Source organism: Papilio xuthus, unplaced genomic scaffold (genome assembly GCF_000836235.2).
Source record: "Papilio xuthus unplaced genomic scaffold, Pxut_1.1 DF827679.1, whole genome shotgun sequence".
NCBI classification, from domain to species: Eukaryota; Metazoa; Arthropoda; class Insecta; order Lepidoptera; family Papilionidae; genus Papilio; species Papilio xuthus.
This window is the reverse complement of record NW_013530970.1, coordinates 2,679,970-2,700,939: the sequence shown is the minus strand read 5'-3', so window position 1 is coordinate 2,700,939 and position 20,970 is coordinate 2,679,970. Positions and strand designations below refer to the sequence as shown.

General features: G+C 32.4%; 2 protein-coding genes across 2 annotated transcripts; one reads left to right on the top strand and one right to left on the bottom strand.

Annotated features, from left to right (window-relative positions):
- Positions 1-515: 515 nt before the first annotated feature.
- On the top strand, positions 516-19,454 carry LOC106117900 (calcium-binding protein 1). The gene is made up of 10 exons (XM_013312411.1): positions 516-545; positions 1,030-1,165; positions 13,159-13,277; positions 14,694-14,814; positions 15,240-15,340; positions 17,074-17,213; positions 17,833-17,976; positions 18,564-18,770; positions 19,025-19,081; positions 19,183-19,454. Exons 2-10 carry the CDS (start codon positions 1,094-1,096, stop codon positions 19,290-19,292), a joined length of 1,071 nt encoding a protein of 356 aa, XP_013167865.1. The 5' UTR covers positions 516-545; positions 1,030-1,093; the 3' UTR covers positions 19,293-19,454.
- On the bottom strand, positions 1,370-11,979 carry fabp (fatty acid binding protein). The gene is given in 4 exon segments (NM_001311848.1): positions 1,370-1,682; positions 2,037-2,147; positions 2,413-2,579; positions 11,848-11,979. Coding segments are annotated over 4 exon segments (399 nt in total). The 5' UTR covers positions 11,918-11,979; the 3' UTR covers positions 1,370-1,631.
- Positions 19,455-20,970: the final 1,516 nt, after the last annotated feature.

Here is a 20,970-nt window from a genome sequence, read left to right as displayed (position 1 = left end):
CCAAACGTACTCGGTATCGATATGCTCCGAATAAACTAAGCAAAAGTAAAACACAGGCAACGACCGGCCGAGCCGCCCCAAACAGAACCCAACTAAAACCAGTTCCTTTCGAATGTATGAAAAATTTCAAGGCAAACAGTGTAACTTGTCGTGCTCTTGAAATTTGGAGCATTATATATCTGCTTTACCGTATTCTGGTGCGTTCAGATTCAGAACCAGACCAAAGTAAGGTCTTTAAAATTAAAGTAAGTATAAATAATTTATTTTACTTTAATTTCTATTGCATAATATAATAAATCTAAAAATAAGTTTAAAAATGTAGTGTAATGGTATTATAAATCTTGTTCTCAGCAGTGACATCTAGTACGAACAAAATCAATCTTTGTAGAGAATGACTGTTTCCGGTTTTGGATAACGTTTGCAGTTACAGATAGATGGCGTTTTGGTAACTGTAAACATATAGATGTGATTGTAAATTATGAAAGTACTTTAATTAATAGCTGAATGGCATTTATTCCTTTCTTTCAACGAAAAAGCACTAGAAGGTATAAAATATTCCTCGATTTTTTATAATTCCGTAGCATTATATTGTAACATTTATATTTAGTTTAGCAACTTATCATCTGTAAATTACAAACTGTGGACCTCGGAAGGTTCAAGTAGTGCAAAAAATTTGATTAAAATATAAATTTCTTCAAAGTTACAATGCTAACTATGTACTCAGAATTTTTAAGACTTTTGTTATTTAGTAAAAGAAAATGATTTGACGGTACTCGCCAACGAAAACAATGCGTTTGTTAAAGAAATATTTTACTATGAATAACGTTGAATCCTAGGAGTTAGTAAAATCTACGATTTATCAACTACATGATTTATTCTTTAAAAGAATAAGTTTGTCGATCTTTGTTGCTATGTTTTTGAAGAACCTAAATCCTGAGTATGCCAAGTAAACGATAGTAAACACTCGAAATAACTATGTAGTTAGTAAATGTACCATATAATCTCTTTTATCATATTTTTATATTTAAGATACCAGCCCAAATACCGGTGGAAATACGGCGTGGAGCTGGACCTGAGTCCTGCGCGAGCTACAATGATTGACTCGAAGACGTTGGCTATTTCTTTTGCCAAATGCCAACCTACTTTGTGTCACTGCTCCAGTATAGTGAGTATGCATGGCGAACTTTATTTTAAAACCTTTGCATAGCAACAATGCTCACTTAATTTTGGTAGCAACAAAAGGCCACGAAAACTTTTACTATGCACAGACATTCAAAAATCATCAGTGAATAACTATGCATTTATTTGATGATTTCAGCTTCAATTTTTAAAGATAGAAATATCAGGATTCGGTAAATAATTCAGGTGTTACAAATAAAATTTATTTAAATTTGAAATGAAAAACTTATACAACAAATGTGTAAGATTTTAACCACCCAGCCGTCATAACCTAACTTTGGCAAAGCAAGCTCTACAACATACATATTCAGACCAAAGTCACAAGCAGACCTCAACCGTCGACTTAGGGTTTACGAAAATAGTTGTGCTAAATATATTGTAATATAAAATAATGTAGGATTTTTTTTTTAATGTTGAAGGGCGAGCCGCCCTACAGTCTTGTAAGCTCGCGTTTACTGCGCCTTGTACACTCTGGTGCATGTTACATCCTTGACTGTCATCACCTGGAATCAAATAAAAATATATTAATATTACATCTGTAAAAAATGATTTGACTTGATTTGATTTTGACCATTTAGCGATATTGTAAGAAAATTATTATTATTAAACTATATCAAAAAACAAATGTAGCCTTAAAAAAGGACATCGTAACATTGGAGTGTGGTTAACTTGGTATTTAGGTAACTAAAAAGATTATCGAGATATCCGTACAAGCGTATAATTAAAAACTACTGCGTACTCTCTTTTATGAAAACTTATCTATTATCTCTGTCATTTCAAAGAGAATAAGACAAATAACAATGTATTTCTACACAGGAAACCTGTATGTGGAAAGTTTAGCCGAGATATTAACTTACAGCCTTCATCTCTTCGGGTCCGAATTCCCTGATGAAGTTGATCTCCAAACCATCAGGACACTTCTGCACCTGCTTCAGGGTGTTGCCCTCAAAGTTGTACACCGACTTCACCTACGAACACATACAAAATCATTTCAAAGTAATTAATTTAACATTTATTTAAATTTGTAAATATTCGAGTATTTTAAATTCAATAACATTAAGCATTTATAAAACCACAAACAAAAACAAATTGTAAATAATGAAATATTATTTAAATATTGGTTTAACTCCAATAGCAACAATCGAGAAAGATATTATAAATTCATTTTTCAACAATTAACCCCCACTTGCGATTTGAAATAAAAAAAAATAAAAACTGCCGAATGTAACATACCTTAACACCATCGGCGCGTTCCTCATCGACCTCTTCACCAGGCTTGAACTTGACTTCGGTGGTCTTGAAGGTGGAGGAGGTGACGAGCGAGTAGGAGTCGCCGTCCTGACGGATCTCCACAGTGGGGGTCACCGCGTTCGCCGCCTTACGGGTGATAAGACCAACACCTATAAAATGAAGTTTATATTTAGTGGCATGCCTGTTTTAAATACCTATATAAGTAAAGTATCACCGAAAACTGGCTGAAAAAATGGAGGAAATGTGGCCATAACGGTACATATTTATGTAATTATTTTTAAGGAATGTCGCATCAGTATTGTGCCGAACGGAGATTCATGTTTCACCACTTATGTTATGGTTACGCTCTACGAAAATGCATGTATTTTTTTTAAATATTGTACATTATATCAAGTTCCACATATGAAACGTCATTTCTCTAATCTCAAAGTTATAGATTTTCCGCTTTATATTAAACCAACTCGAAGGTAATGTTTTCATAACATATCAAACCCTAGAACCAGTTAGTGCCTTTGAATCGGAAAAGCTTTTGAAATTTTTAGATTGATGGATAAATCGTCTTCGGGTCTATCAATTTTTCATACGATGAGATAAAATAATGTAAACTCGATGGACGATTAAAAACGATAATAATCTCAAATCTGGATAGATTTTATTTTTATTAAAATTTACAAGCGTATCAGGTATATTCGTTCTGTTATTCTATATCGGACTAAGTTTAAATTAAGAACAGTATTGTTCGAAGACAACTAGATGATGTCTAACACCACCACAACTGTACCACAAGCGTCAATATTAAATTTCCTCGTTGACCCAATTTGGTTCACCAAGTTATCAGACTCCGTAGTTTGATACAGTAAAATGATATTGTTAAACTTTAACAAAAGTATAAATCATATCCATATTAAATTATGATATTGTTAGGAAGAAAATTTGAAAATGTGCCATTGTATTGAAGCAACACTAGCCTTAATAAAATGTCGACGTTTATGTCCCGTCACTAATCATTCTGACACTGGACTTTGTAAGGAAAGCACGTCAATCGCCCCAAGTGATTCTATGAAATACTGTCTAAAAATACATACATATTTTTAATTTCAAATCTGTACATTAATTGCGAAAGTAACTTTGCAATTTTGGCCGGTACATAATTCAGTTAGTCGCTTATTAAACGGTTTTTAACTTGCCAAGTTTTTTTTTTGCCATAATAAGAAATGATATAAATAATTGCGGTGGAAAATTTCTGCCTCCTTAAGAAAAATAATTTTCAATATTTTCAAGTTCGACCTTCCCACGTCTGCTATCTTTATTGCCTTCTAGTAACTTACGGATATTATTTGAATTGACGTAATGCAACTAAATTAGTATATGTGTACCAAGTTTGCTTATTTACATTGAATTTTATCACTTCCTTAAGTTTTGAAAAATTTGTAACACGAAATATAGATAAATTACTGACAATTACCGATAAACAAGGATATTTTTTACTCTACCACTTTTTTGTCCGTCTATTCAGTTTTTTTTTTAGTTTAAATTCTTAGGAAAAACTACAAGAAAATTGTCAAATAAGTTAATAAGACCGAATGGAGTAGTAAGTAAAGACTTTAACAGTGCAGTTTTCGAATCATTCAATGCATTTCACTTCTTAGATAGCATCAGGTTTGCGTTCATTTATGAATTGAATCTTATTTTATTCACATCTAGTCGTTTATCTGGCTAGGATCTGAAGAACTGGTTTGTTAAAGTAACTAAGATGAAAAAACTAAACTAAGCGATGTTCATTCATATTAAAGACGAATCACTTATCTGTTTTTCTCCGTAACTACAAGTTGTTAAATCGAAGATGTCTGGCTGGTTTTTATTTAAAAAACGACTATAACGGACCGAAGAAAAATCAATGAGTTGTATAAACTATGCTCCAACAATAATTATTAAAAACATACAAATTAATTGATAACCTCCCCCGTTTTGAGGTATTTAAAAAAATACGAGATTGGAGACAGGCAATTTTAATAGAATATTATCCCAAAAAAAACTGTGTCATATTTATTAAGAAAAAAGTCCAAACTTCCGATGCCAATAAGTCACGGTTCTGCCAAGACCTATTTAATAAATTAAAGTTATTTTTTTGAGATAAAAAATATTGAAGAACTTATTCATATAGCAATCCAGCCACATGGAAAGAGGAAGTAAATATTGATGATAATTCTCAACAGAGGCGTATTGTCGTAGGCTGCGTATTAATCAGGAAATGCGCTAGGGAACCGCGAATTCCTTAGCACGTAGAAGATGCCTAGATCAATTACGTGGGATACCTAATAGGGAACCTACAGGTCACTTCCTCTGGGATCGTCCGGTGTCAGACCACCTACATCAATAATCTTTGTTAATTTCGCATTCTGACTGCACCTTCTTTATTTATAACTGCATTCCGTATCTTACAAGAGTAAGGAAAAAATAGTAATTTTTGGTGTAAACTGGTGTATTTTTTAACTAAGCAATTATTTAGCTATAGTATTGCTGATGAAGTAAAGCCGAAACATTTTTTTTTAATTATAAAATGTTAACATTAAAAATGCAGTTTTGTTCTCGCTCAACCTTATGAACGACCACTGCCGCATTCCCGCGTCAGTTCAACGTTCAAAACTCAAGATATAACTGTCTCACCTACATAGTTCAGTCTCTAGGCGATAGACCAAGTTCATTTTCTATTGCACTTCTGCGAAACTGTGGATAATACCGATTTTTGATAAAAATAATATCAGTCAATGCACAAAATATTTGCCGACAGTTTGCAATGCTTGCACCAAACAACATAGAAATCGTGTGGGGTCATTATGTCTAATCATTTTGACAGAGATGTTGAATCGATAAAAGATTCAAGCCTCTGATTGGTCGGTTAGTCAGCGCAGAACGTTTTGATTGGTCGGTATCTCCGGAACGCGCTATGACGTCAAGGACAACGACCTCTTAAATTGGCGTAATTTTTCAATTTAGAAGCCATCGGTATTGAAGTTTTGTTAGGCAATAAATCTATGTGATGGCAATTTGACTCTATTGTCCCTTTATGAAATGTTTATATAAAAATATGTAACGCATACTTTATGTCATTAAAAGAAATCATCGCTAGTTTGATATTACAAAAATTAATACAAGTTATCAATTACTTTCTTCGTAAAACAGACAAAATATTTTAGATCTTTGATATTAGAAGATAGTTCAGGATATCAAAAACATCTTTATTTCTAAGACATGTAATAATATTTGAATGATGACTAGCTTCCTTGTCAAGAGAAGCATACAAAAAATATTCTGTTACGTAAACTTGGGACAATGTCTGAATCAAGATCAAAACTATTTCGAAAAAACGCTTTGTTACCTTAATATGACAAAAACTTTGTTAGACGTGTATATATACCTACACATGTATGTTTGTGTCACATTGTGTTCAAATAATGACAACTGATATTTTTTCCTCGTTATTTTGCGCCTTTATTTGCAGTTAGTGAGCGTTAACCGATAACAAAGTACAGAGAACTGCACTATCGATCATCGGTTCAACGTCCAAACGTTCGATGTCAACAAGTCATGGTTCTGCCAAGACCTATTTAGCATTTTAGATTTATATTTGCACTTTGAAACTATTTATAAGTTAAGTCAACGATGTTAACATTACTAGTAAATTAGACTAACGTATAACGAAGAAATAATTTACAACACAGGATAATTTTAAAAAATATATTTTATTTTATACATGAAAATAGAAATAAATATGTACCTATATCAATTGCATTAGCAATTCCAGTAGGAAAGATGAAAAATATATTTTTTGATTAAATAGTCAAACATGTACTATGGGATGTGGTTTTTTATATTACCCTCAAGATTGTCGCGTTTTATCTTATCGATATATTGCTGATCCTTTAATAAGGATTATGTGGACAGTACATAATACCATATATGCACTAACGTCCGTATGGTATGTCACATTATGATGTCTGTCCTTTTGTCCCTTTTGTAATCTCTTTTGATAAACTATCGGAAAGCTAAAAACTGAAATGTTAGGACTGAATAAAGTCAAATAACAATATTTACACAACATGTATAATCTAATAGCAAAAACAAGATTTCTTTTTTGTTCAAGTAAAAACTTTTGCATTAATTGGATCAAAAATAAAGAAGGTTTGACTAGTAATTTTTCGTTGATACAAATATACTGGTCTTCGTTATCTTGTTCTATAAGCTTAAGATATTTTATTAGATTTGCTTTGGATTATAATACTGTGAAAGAAACATAAAATCAATGTAAAATCGGAAATGTAAAAAAAACTCAATATCCAATCTGTCTGCTATAGCAACCATGCATTCTCTTTTCTCATAGTTTTGTTGTTGAATGAATGAATGATAGGCGACAACCGGACACGATCAGTTCCCCGTTCAAAGCCCGGCGGCTCTCAACAAACCGTCTCGGCAACTTATTGGATGAATTGGAGCTGATTGTTCACCATTTGCCGACAATTGGTCGACTGGCGACTGACCAATAGGAGGTAATCGTTCATCTGCCCGGGATATTCACATGCTTAATTAATTCAAAGGATCGTACGATATGTGTCACTTTTCAACCACTTCCTCTTACTATCGTCTTCCCGAGGCGGATATTCAGTTGAAGTACTGTTATTTAATAATAGAATATGTCATACATGTTACTGAATAGATTATACAATAATTGAACGGTGAAATCTAATGGATTTTCAAATTTGTTCTCAAGCCAATTGTGCAGTACAAATTACTTAATTCAGTATGTCCTCGTTAACTGGTCATAATTTTTGGACACCCTTTTGTTGGTCAAAGAAAAAGTAATGTAAGAAAGTTTTAATCCTACGTTTCATATGGTCATTTATATGTAGTTAGTTGATAAAATGTAATCAGTCCGATAATTATTTAATGCCTAATATATTAACGATAGACGCAATCTTTATTACAGGTATTACTAGAAAATGATAAGATAGTGAAAAACGAAAAAAATATACAGAATCGATAAAAATTGCGATAACGCGCATTATCGTTGCCAAAATTAAGTATAAAAATAACATAGTTGGTTACTAATGCAATTTATAAATACGGGCGAAATAGGAAGAATCTTTGGACTTTGACACATATCGCTGTTCCTACAATACATATTGTTATCTCTTTCACACCTACCTTATTCTGAAAGTGTGAAAGAGATATACTTATAATATACTTTAAGTAAACACTATTAACGTTTTTCATTATTATTGTTACACTTCAAAGAAAAGTAACATTAGAGTGGGTAATTTATCAGAGATAAGAAAAAGTTTTATTACGTAAGATATAATAATGAGGCATTGGCAAGTCGCAGTCGTTCGTAATATCAGTTCAAAGACCAAGGTCTTAGCTAGCTGCATGAAATCACATTGAATATTCATTAAAACGACCTTTGTTTTTGTCAATTTTTTTACATTGCTATAGAATAATAGGAAGATCTTATTTCAGTGTTCGATTGTGAAATTTTTTTTTTTAGTCAAAATAATAGCAGATTTCTTTATTTACTAATAATTCTTGTACGATTCCAACTAAGCTCTATGCTTGTGCTGGGACATGCTTAACGACAATAGTCGAATGGCGGGATTCGAACCCCCGATCTCGTGTTCGGAAACGTAACCTTGCCCATTGGGCTATTGACGCTTAAATTCTGATTAATTTGTTAAGCCAATTTGTAACTATCACTATCGGTTTTGATATTACTTAGAATGTAATCTACTATTAGTCGCACCTGCTAAATTTTATTATTAGCTTGTTATCATTCTTATTATATTTATCACTAGATCGCCCACGACTCTGTCCACGCGGAATTGAAATAAAAACTTAGTACGCTATGTCCTTTCAGACTATGTTCCGGAGATACCTTGTAACAGACATCAATACAACATAATTTTCGCATTTATAAGATTATACGTATTATCCCCCAGCGAAAGTTGAATTTGCCGAACTTTTTGTAACTACATATTAGAATAATCATTTCGAATCATTTAAGCGTCGCATGACATGAGAATCTATATTACTTTTTCCCTTTTTTTTCTTTGAAAAGACAAACATTTTTTATTTATTTTACCATTGCAAATAATTCGTCAGCGAGACATTATAAAAGTTTTGCGTGTATATTTCATCAGTTTTTCGTATCAAATATATCGATATGGTAAAAAAGCAATCAATCAAGACTAAGAATTAATGTCAACATATCGTGTTCAATCGAAAAGTATCTTTTAATGTTGCGATTATTTTAATTGTATAATACCCCCTGCATTGTGACAAACAATTTAAATCTTGATAATATTGCTACATTTTTAGGTTTTGTAATAAAATATAAATTTTGTAGGTAACATCGACGAGAGACCTCACAAAAATGAAATTACCGTTTAACCGTGTCACCGCTTCGTTGAACAAAAATAAAACGACAGACGTGTATAGGAAGTGATTTTAACGAATTGTAGTCGTTTACAATATAAAATGGACATTACAGAATGTTTTTATTTTTAAGGAACTAAAAGATATTTTAAAAGTTAGGACATTTTAAAACAAAATCAAGAAAATTCCGAAGAGAATTCCATTCCTATTACTACGCCCTAAAAAAACTGCAGACGAATTGAAAAACTGCTTTTTGAAGAGGGTTAAAAGTTCTTGGTATTAAGTTATTTCGTTTTGTACGCTTTTGTTTAACCTTGGACGAACTAATAACTAATAAAAAATAATGATTCCCAGAATTCCTTAGCTCAAAGCGTTTAATATATAGGTAGTTTATGACTAAAATATACTTTGGTTGATATAAAGTAAAAGAATAAAATGATTCATTTGTTCTTATCATGGCAAAAACAAGACCTTTCAGAATGAATTAGTCACTGCAAATAGTGGTTACCTTGTTCAAATAAAACAGTGTATTGTCTAAAGATAAACGATATCTTTTAAATTATTTTAATCGATAATTAACCTTTGTACCCGACTTTTTTTACACAAATATCAAACATTAAAATACTTATTAATTATAAGAAAAACTGATCATACTGAATATAAAGACTATGCTAAAAATTTTATAAAAATGACGAATGAATTTGAAGAAAATTCTGGTTTATGTCAGTAATTTTAGCGTATTGTCATCTTGGTTTAAGCAAAACCAGGGGCAATCGCTCGTTTAGCAATGACATTATGTTACGTTACTGATAAATGTTATTACATTTCGTCAAATTACGTCATACTTTGCTATTTTGCTTCTTTAGAATGTTATAAGATGCCCTATGCTTAGTCTATGTTATTAAAACAGATCATATAAGGTTACTTTTATATGACCGAGCGATAAAGCTTGAGAAATGCAGACATGGCGCGTTCCTGCGGCAATTGATTGATAACTGATAAATGTGTCATGAAATGTAGGTAGATTGCATTCCTATACTCAATTTACTGCAGTGCATTGAACATGTTAGAATATATTCAACATCTACCCTTGTTATATGACTACAGTAATACACATGGTAACTGGGTAATAGAAACTTTTTTATATAAGACGTTAGATTTGTTCCGCAGTTTTGCTTTTTTTATTGGATTAATAGTTCGTGGCTTGATATATAAATGCAAACTGTAATTATTTCGTTTACGTAGTGGCCAGTATCATGGAATAAGAACTGAACTTTTTTAGCTACATTATGTGGGTAAATCAAAATTAACAACAGCGGTGCATAGATATTGCTTTTTGAAAGCAATTTATTAGCTATTTTTGTTATCAAATCGTACGAGTGCAGTTATCGTATTTTGAAGCGCCGATTTAGGCGGGAATGATATATCAACGGGCAAACATAACGTGGGGTGTGTAGTATTGACAAAGTTATGTAGGCAAAGTAAATAAATATTTGATATTTAAGGTGTAATGCAAGCCACACCGACAAGTGTTTTTCCATTAAAACGACAGTTATATGTTACTAAACTACCTGCAGACTGCGACTCCGTCCGCGTGGAATTAAAAAATAATAATATGGCTATATGTTCTTCCAGACTATGTTCTACATCTGTGCTAAATTTGCATCAAGAACCGTTGAGCCGTTCCGGAGATGCCTTCTAACATCCACCCATCTAAGCTGTCGCATTTATAAGATTAAATTTCTTTTACAGAATACTAATAAACTACTTAAAATAAACCCATATCTTATGAAAGATAAATAATGTCGGTGTAAATAGTCTTAATCAAAATTATAACAATCTTGAATAAGCCCCTTATCTAATAATCCAAGATGCAATTTGCATAGCAACTCTAATTATAGAAGTCTGGTGCAAAGTTCATAGTACTTTTAATTAATCGAAAATACTTTCTTATCATAAACAGGGCAGTCAGATATAGCATGGACAAAAATCGGAAGATAGATAACCTATCTAGATGTCGCCCGCGACTCCGTCCGTGATAAAAACTTAGTAGCCCTGTGTTCTTCCAGACTTTGTTCTACATTTAGGCCAAATTTCACCAACATCCTTGCAGGTATTCAGAAAATACAGCCATCCATCGAAACCATTCTAATATTAGTAAGATATTGAGATTAATTATCCTGAGTTACGTTACAAAAATGGCGCAAGAGTGGTCATACTGCGTCAGACGAAACCCGCTTTTTTTACTTAGATATCCTTATTAAACTTGACCACTAAAATGGTAAAGGGTAAAAAACCTGTCTCAAAAAATGCAACAAAGACAAATGTATAGTAAGGTATTCCCTCTATACGCCTGTTTTTAGAGGGTTTTGCTTTTGACACAGTATAATTTTAAGAAAAAACACAAACAAGAACATCGATAATACTAGAACAAGTGATAAAGTAAAAATTATTAAAAAAATATTCCCACAATCTTTTTTAGTAGCCCATTACATTAAAATTCGCTTTGTTTGGTCGGTATTTAAAATAATTTATTTATTATTTATATTTATTTTTATGTCGTCCATTTAGCTAGTTACATACATTTTTAATTAAATGTGCGTTATAATTAAAAATATACCAAACATAGTTATACAGATGTACATACATTTAACATTGATAGCGATGTTAGTCCTAGTAGTCTTTTAGCTATTTTGAAATTTCTAAAATAAACAACGCAACCCTGCATACTTAAACCTCACGCGCACTGCTTGTGAGATGTTATTCAATGTGAAATATTAATATTTAGAATAAAACAGCAAATTTCAATTATAAAGTGTAATTTCCATTCCATATAGCCATAATGAAATTCCAATAAGAAAAAGTAGCGGCATAGTACGAGGTGCTTACAAAAAAATTAGATGGCGTGGTCGATCAACTCTACCCGGCACTTATCGATTCTTCCTAACTAAACTGTGTTTATTAATGAAAGTACGTCACAAAATCACTTACCGATTGTTTTCAAGAACTCGTCGAAGTTCTCAGAAGAGGTCATCTTGTATTTCTTGCCGATGAATTCCATTTTGTTTTATAAAAGTTGGATTTGGCGAGTTAAAACGAAGCGTCTACACACGTCGGACTCTGGCACCGGAATGAAGTGAATTGAACGGTGGCGTGATCGCGCGCTGCGCTGTTCTCGCTGGGTGAGTCGACGCTAGTTATCGGTCTCACGCATGCGCTCGTTCGAATCGGTAACGAAAACGAATAAAATTTACGTTAAATAAGACGGTTAATTAAATATTGTCCGATATGGTTCGATCAAACTTGATGGTTTTGTGAGCTAGCACAGGCAAACCAAGCCAAAACATTACGCTAGAGAATGGATAATTAACGAAAAAAAAAAATAAGAATGCGCCCTACGTCTCCTAGAAAAATTCTAGCCGTGCTGGGCTGGCACCTTCTAACCAACTAAATCTAAATCCAACCAACCGAATATTCGCATTTTTTATTAGTTTGATAATAATATAATAATTAAATTGATTCCGCACTTATTGTAATGTTCAATTAAATCTTTGTTTTGTTATTTTCATTTGAAGTTTGTATAATTTCCGCCCGCCCGCATAGTTCCATCAAGGAGAATAGATCCGGTCTCATGTGCTGCAATTAAGATTGCCATTTTTAATTTGAGAAGACGACAGACTTTTGAATTAAAATTACTTTAGAAATAACCTCTATCAAACACATATAAGTGATGGCTCTTAATTTGTGTGTGAAAGTGTAATATTTACATATTAAGCATGTTTCAGAAATAATTAATTGTAATTAACAACGCTAAAAATCACATTTCGCGAACAAATGAACCTCATAACTGTCCGTTGCTGTGTGTGTATTATTATTTACGTGAACATTCGAGTTGTATTGAATATGATTTAGGGGCTGTTTTCTTTGCATACTACGAAATTATTCAAAAAAACACTTATGACTATATTTACTGGTAACTTATAAGTAAGCAGAAAATATAGGATCGTTTTCGAAAATTAGAATTAGATGCTATTAATGACTACCTAATACAAAAACGTGAACTTCAGTTTAAATTCTATTTTGAACAGATAGATAACTCTAAGATGATGTTATTATTGTAATATTTTATTATAACGTAAGTGATACCTATCTGTACCTGGTCTTATTACCCTGCAATTCGAGTTTAAAGCATAAATAATAAAAGAACTCGTAAATAAATCATATATTTTAGACGTCGCAATGGAAATGTACTTTAAAACTACTCCGTATAACGCATGCGCGAAAATTTTGACATCACTACAGCTTCCAGTTGCCGTCAGTCCGCGTAGAGCCATTGGAGCCCCTATCTCTGTCCTCAGACCCTACGCTGGTGGATTCTCGCAAAAAAAAAAAAACAAACTGTCACAACTGGATCATAAAAGGTAAGTTATTATTTTTAATCTGTAAATTAAATAAAAAATCAACAGATTATAAATGGTGATTTATAAAACCATTTTTGAACTGATTTATTTTTTAATCCGTCAAACGGCCTTTGTTCCTTGCGTTTTACTACTGAAGTTTAAATCGAATGGAATAACCGTGGGTCGCTGAGACCAAAACTCCTGTTTAAAACATATTGTTATCTCTGTTTTGTCAAAGATAAAAACAGGGATGACGAAATGTTATATACAGATATTTTGGTCTCACAAACCAATGGTAAATTATGCCTATACTAAATACAAAAAAAATGTATTATAAAAGTAATAATTGCAATTACATAAAGTTAATTACAGAATTTTTAAATTAACGGTTTTTTGATGTGTGTATTTTAACCTATTGTTTATTCTCTTTTTAAACTTGGAAATGATAAATGAAATAAATCAGAATAATATAAGTACTTATTTATCCTTGTGAAGAAATGTCCAATAAAGATTGCTAAAGACAAACCTCGATAATTAAGCTACAGCATAACGAATCTTTTTCTATTAATTTTCTATAATTATTCTGGTATTTCATACCAGTAGCATAATTTTATTATATTGGAAAGCTATTTATGGTTTAAAAATAGTTAATAGTATTAAATCTCTTTCTATCTGTGAGTAAATTTGAAGTATTTCTATCTTTCTCTCAAATAGAGCACTTCTACCTTTGACCTTTTTAATTCAAAGTGATATTAGTTGACCTAGATATAATAAAATTGAAAATGGAAATGGAAGTTGGACCTAATCGATTCTGTGTTATAACTAGAACGATTTTCCTGATTTAGGCTTCTATTTGTCTACATATTCCTATCATTTAAGTCAATAAGAAGTAGAAAATACTACTTTTTAGTACGAATATATACGAAGTAGTACAAAAAAGCATGAATTTTCAAAATCGAGGTCACGTTTTATACAATGTTCAGTTGTGCTTTACTAAATAAAGTTTTAAGCGGCCTTCATTTCGTAATCCGTACCTTAATCTCTGTACTGCCTAAACTTTTATTAGGTTCTTTCGTTTCATTATATTGTTTTTTAACTTAAATATACTTACTTATGTATTAAATTACAACCATGTTTTAGACCTACTGTGGGTCTTATGGTTGATGATTCACAGGAGCTTCTCATGTCTGTCTAAACATATTGGGTTTCCTTATACGAAAACCAATCTGACGCCCCAACATGAAGTGGGCCCTATTTGCGTCCCTTAGCCCCTCGGATTCCTTGCACCACCGGATAAAAAGGGCTCTGCCTGTTTCCACTTTATTTGTGCCCAAATTTCTGATAAAATGATACCATTATCTACAGCTATACCCTACGCGCTACGTGATTATTATTGCAGTGGAAAAGCACGGTTATAATGTAAAATATAAATTACAGTGAGTCGGGCAGGCGTGCCAGCGTCTGCTGTACCCTGTCGACCAAACCTGCAAACATATTCTCCGCGGTGAACAACTTCTTCGCTGATTCGCCGCTGGTGAATCAGCTCAAAGTCATCATGGTAAGTTCCCTAAATTGATGGTTTTAGCGTGAAATGTGAGGTTTCATTTATTTAGGCGTAGAATAAAACATTAACTAAGGTTATCTCTGTATCATATGCGGGATTGCAGTTGAATTACTTTATTACGCAATCGCAATCAACCATTTGCATGGAAATTTTTAAAAATATAATCCTTAAAGCTAGGGGTGATCGTATCTGATTGCGTTGTTGTTTACAAGAGTGTTTTATTTTTTCTTGGAATGATCCTAATTAGCCTATTTATGAAACATAGAGGAGGAAGAGGAGACATCGACATAGATGTGTACAGGACTTTTACGGGACTTTATTTTAATAGCCTAAACACTTGTACTCTTTAGTGTCAAATCAAAATAATTCATGGATCTATTTCTGAACGTCTGCTTTATCTAAAAAAATATTTTGTTCAGACGAGGCAAACAAATAGTAGCGGCGAGCCCGGACCTCCTGACGAAGCCTCACGTCCGGATACAAGAAGTCCACCGGCAGTCGCTCTCAGCACTTCAGAGAGGTACATTGATTGTTATTATCTTTACCATTATACTGTCCAAAGTTAAGTCTCTTGATTACATCAATTCAAGGTCTGATCGAATCATTGGACAAGCAAAAACCCTACGCTTTGATCATATCACTGCTAAGAGCATGCTCATTACCAGTTCATTTGTTTTATGTAAGGATTAGTTCTCAAAGACCTCTTTACAGTTCGCTTGAGAATCTCAGCTTCGTCGAACAGCTCATGAAGTTTACCAGACCGAATGATCATATTGATTGTTTAGTAAATAAATTTATTTTCTTATATTAGTGTTTTGGTTTCTTAAACAGCGTGTCCCAAAATACAACGATAAACCGTTAATGGTGTATGGCCAGATCGATAACTACACGGGGAAAAATACTAAAAAAAATCCATCTCTTTTTGTTACATTAACTTTTGTAACTTTTCTTATAATTTTGATACCCTTCCCCCTACCCCCCATATGATTACACTGTGGTTAAAAATGTGAAGACATTCCTGCATATTTTTTGGATTAACTACAGGTGTTTTAGTACACCTTTAACAGGAAGAATAATATTACATTTTTTTGGTATAAAAAATTGAACTTTTTCGTGCCTGTACAAACAAACTCGAGCTTTCGTATATTAGATTAAATGACTATTATATGTGATAAAGCTAATAAGGTATCGATCGCTTTATCAGTGCAAACAACGATATGTGTCCATTAGTTACATGTTTTGTGTGACCATGAATGATAGTTTTATAAAAAAACAAAAGCATTTTCGGGGCTATCTGAATGGTAAATGTCCCGGTTTATTGCGAGTCAAAACACCTCCTCGTTTCACTAATGTTATGTTTAGGAACGTAAACATATTTTAGTATTTTTATCTGAATTTAAATTAAGCATGTATTGAGGATGAAACATATTACAACAAATTAAAGTCACGGATATATTATTATCAAATAATAATCCAAAGTATTCAATTGAGACATTCTTGTTCCCAAGTTCAAACACTGCCCGGTCGTTTCCCACCCCCAAAGGTCTCTTTGTACTGGACCCCTACAAAGGTTAAATGACATTGTTAGAGACCATTCTCTGCTAACCTTTTCTAAATAGCTTAATCGAAATATAAATGCATAGGAAATGCTTTAATACTTCGAATTTGTTCAACAATAATGGTTCATACTCGCTACGCACATGAATAGGATTTTTTATGAATACGTAAGCTAATGTACGAACCATGATTTGACTTTTACTGATTACAATAATGAATATTATACTTATTATTTAGTAAATGATATATTTTACTATATATGTAAATGAATTGTACACATTAACAGACATTTTATGTATTATAATGAATTAATATTATGCATTAAGCTGTCTGTAATCTTTTAAAGTTGTCTTTGTGATTGTGCTATGTACAATATAATCTTGTTTTACTATTGGTTCTTAAACTGTTAGGTAAGAAAGAACTCTAGTTATAGCTTTATAAATTGTACAAAAAATACTTTCGTGGTCGTGTAGAAATGTCAAGACCTGAATATTAAACACCTGATCTTTTCGTTTATCGGAGATTTTTTATAACTGTTTTTCTTAAATCAAAGATGAATAACACGAAATAAAGAAAAAATAAAGAAGTCCAACACATGGTACCCCCAATTGTGGACACAAAAAACATATTTAAGTAAAGAGGTAAGTGGGCAAGAAAAATAACTTGGATTAACCTATACCTAGCCATTTCTTACAGCCAATTTTCGCAACGGTCGATCAGTCCACCAAGATCGCAGCATCAGGTCAGCTTTTTGAAGCCAGCGGCGAACACCAACCTCGACAGGAAGGCGTCAATCGTCGATGAGACTACTGGCATTTCACGGACACAAATGAAAGGTAAAAAGTATTCCGCCATAAACCACAAATTAATTGCTTTACTTCTTAAAATAAATTGTGTCTGGAATCAAAAAACGTTTAATCATTAGATTCTACGACCTTTACTACTATAGTTTTTATTAGATTAAAAGTTTTCAATATGTTACTTAAATAGTAACTAAACAAATTGTCTCGTTTATTACATTATTTTATAGAAAAAAATGTATCATTCGTATGTTACAGCATAGTAATTTATATCCTTTTTTTCATGTTCATGTCGTATTTCTAAATAGCGATTGCAAAACAAGGACCACGTATTTGGAATAAATAATATAAATCGTATAACGTATCGTTCGATTTTCTTATAAATTGTTCTATGTTACGCTCGTTCTAAATAATGTGGCAGAAAATTACAGTGTACGTTTCTCGCACCGACTTCACAATACTTTATCGTAGCGTAGGGGAACGACAGGGCTAAAATGATTTTGTATAACCAACAGTGGATATTTCTTTCATTTTCTATCCAGTAAAAGTATATTTCTAAAATCGTATACGTATGTTTTCTAGTCTGGATAATTTTCAGAAATTTTGTTTTGGTAGTAAATCTGTGTTGCATTATTTTAATGACAAATTATTGTAGAATTCCGCGAAGCGTTCCGCCTGTTCGATAAGGATGGAGACGGCACTATCACCAAGGAGGAGTTGGGCCGCGTTATGAGAAGCCTGGGACAGTTCGCGAGGGTCGAAGAGCTGCACGACATGCTCCAGGAGGTCGACAGTGATGGTAAGTTAGGATGGATACGGATTTATATCCTATCAACTTTGTACCAACAGTTACAGTATCGGTCTTCTTAGATATACATACTTCAAAATATAAATATGTGTTTTAATGTATATGACAACTCTGCTATAACATTGATGTTGTTAAGGGTTGTAAAATTTATCTCAGTCAGGCAAAAATTAACGATGTCTCGTTAGTAATTATGAAGCGCTCTCATTTGTTATGTCATAATTGTTATATTTAAATTATTTCTGTCCGTGGAAAAGCATGATAGGAACAGTTTATATGTCAAAGAAGGTATTTTGCTAAGCAGACAGTACCTTCGTAAATTAGTACGTAACAAGTATTTTATCAACCGTCGCCGAGTAGACTTAATGTCACACCAATATATGTGAACACACACTTTTGACTGTTCAGCTGACTGTATGACAAGAGGCCATGATGGAACAAATGTGCATAAAAAATATTAGGTACCCTCTATCGACTGTCAGGCAATCAAGAAAATGCTTATCCCTCTTTTCTAGAATGTCAGTGTAGGTAGTTTCGGCCAATGTGTTGTTATGAAATCCTGGTAATTTATTCTGTATCAGGCGACGGTAATGTGAGCTTCGAAGAGTTTGTGAACATCTTGTCGAAGTCAATGTGCGCGGGTGGTGGCAGCAGCAGTGCGGAGCAGGAAGAGCGCGAGCTGCGCGATGCTTTCCGCGTCTTCGACAAACATAACCGCGGCTACATCTGCGCCTCCGACCTGCGCGCCGTGCTGCAGTGCCTCGGCGAGGACCTATCCGAGGAAGAGAGTCAGTACATAGTATACTCACTGCTGTCTGTAAATTTATAGGTCACTCTTTGGAAGTGACTTAAACGCGGCTGTTGAAGTTCTTGACAAATTACGTATCTATTATTAATTCGAATCTTTACTATCAACCGTATCCGTCAGTGCCAAAATGGCGAAAAACAAATAAACATCAATTCCACAGTAGTGATAATGTTGATACGCTTTTTGAATAAAAAAACAGTTATTTTTTTAAGGGAATGTATTATGTTGTTGCAGTTGAAGACATGATTAAGGAGGTGGACTCGGATGGCGACGGTCGTATTGACTTTCTGGGTAAGTCAACAGCTTAATATGAATTAGAAGGCAGTTTAGTAGGGTTTTTCTAGCATTTGCGAATCAAAGATATTAATACCTTTTTTAAATTTAAATATCAGAGTTCGTGAGAGCGCTCGGCGAGCCCGAGGACGCATGTGATGATGAAGATGACGAGGACAATACAGATGGCCCAGATGGACTCGTACAGAGAACTGTCACCGCGGTGTAAATTCCACATTTCATAACCTCTAATCGAATTCCATTAAGCTTAAATTTTTGCAAAATGCACGATATATTTTTGTGGATTTCACTAAAAGTTTTAACGGTTCGCTACTAGTACTAGTAGCAATTGTTTATCAAAATTTGTCTCTTAAAAAATTAAAATACTTTGTGGGCGTACTTTTTCCATATTAGATAATAAATAACTATTGCATATCAGTCTTAACTTTTTAATATTCTTTTAAATATCAATGTTAGTATTAATACTGTGTAATTTTTCTTATTATAAAAAAATACGTCAGAAAAAGATATATTTATCATAATTTTACGAACGCATAATATAAGATGCAATTTTTTTTTGTTAACCTAATACCTCAAATACTTTTCTAATGCTTAATAAGATGTTTTAAATGCTTACTTCCATATTTTTTATTAATAATCTATTAAAAGCTTTAGAAGAGAGCTTTGTGCCAAATTTTAATAATTCATATCAATATTACTAAATCTTAAATAATCATTCTTTTACATTTTTTATTAAATATTAGAGTTTATAACTTAAATGTTAATGCCTACTTGTTTCTATCTTCAAGTTTTATAACAAGTATCGGCCTATTATATCAGTACTTTGATAATATTTCAAATGTATGCCGGACGTTTAATTTGGCACGTGAGAAACAAAAGCACTTAAATAAACTACGTGCCAACTTAAGCGCCGGACATCTTTACTATTTTTGACTTTATCATTGATGTTGTGAATCGAAACTTATTGACCAATGATTATAGATTTAATTATTCTAACATTGTTTTATTTCTCTAAAGAGTTTATATCATAACACACATTAAAAAAACATAGAGGAATTGATAACCTCCTTCTTTTTGAAGTCGTCTAATTATAAGAACTGCTCTATGTTCGTATTAAAAAATAAAACCACTATTTAATCGTCATATTTTAATTTTATAAAAAAATATTTACAATTTTTTACATTATGAGGATACAAATCATTATTATATACATATCATTTAATTATACAAACGGGTAACGTTAACAACTATTAATACAGCAGTTTTTTCTAAACAAACAATATTGAACATCAAATTACATTATTAATTGTACTTAACGAAACAACAACAATAATTAATTAATATTTTAATATAATTATGAAAATAATTTTCGGTTGCAATAAATACAAATTTCATTTAATCAACATTTTCCCTTGTCATAGTGCGCTTACACCGTAGGGCGTAGTAAAACATTATGTACTGAGACTAACATCAATTACCAAACAAACACCCGATCTCTTACTTACAGACCTTGCTTCTAGTGACGTCATCATCACAACTGTATACAGGAATAGTACAAAAAAAAGAAAAAACACCAAAAACTATGTCTAAAAATTCCTGTCCAAACTTAAACCAAAACAAATTTCTACACCAAACAGGCCAACACTTGTATTTTTTTTGTTATAAATGCATTAAATAATTTTGTATTGTGTATAAACTAGTTTTACAATTGGCAACTTACATTTAACAAATACCAATTTAAAAAAAAAACAAAGAATATAAAAAAACTCTTCAATATTCATGGACATCGTATGTTAATGGGTAAGTCACTTCGAGGTTCGTTATTCCTGTTGATATTAAATTGAATTAAATATCTTATTCAAAATATAACAATAATTCCCCAGGTG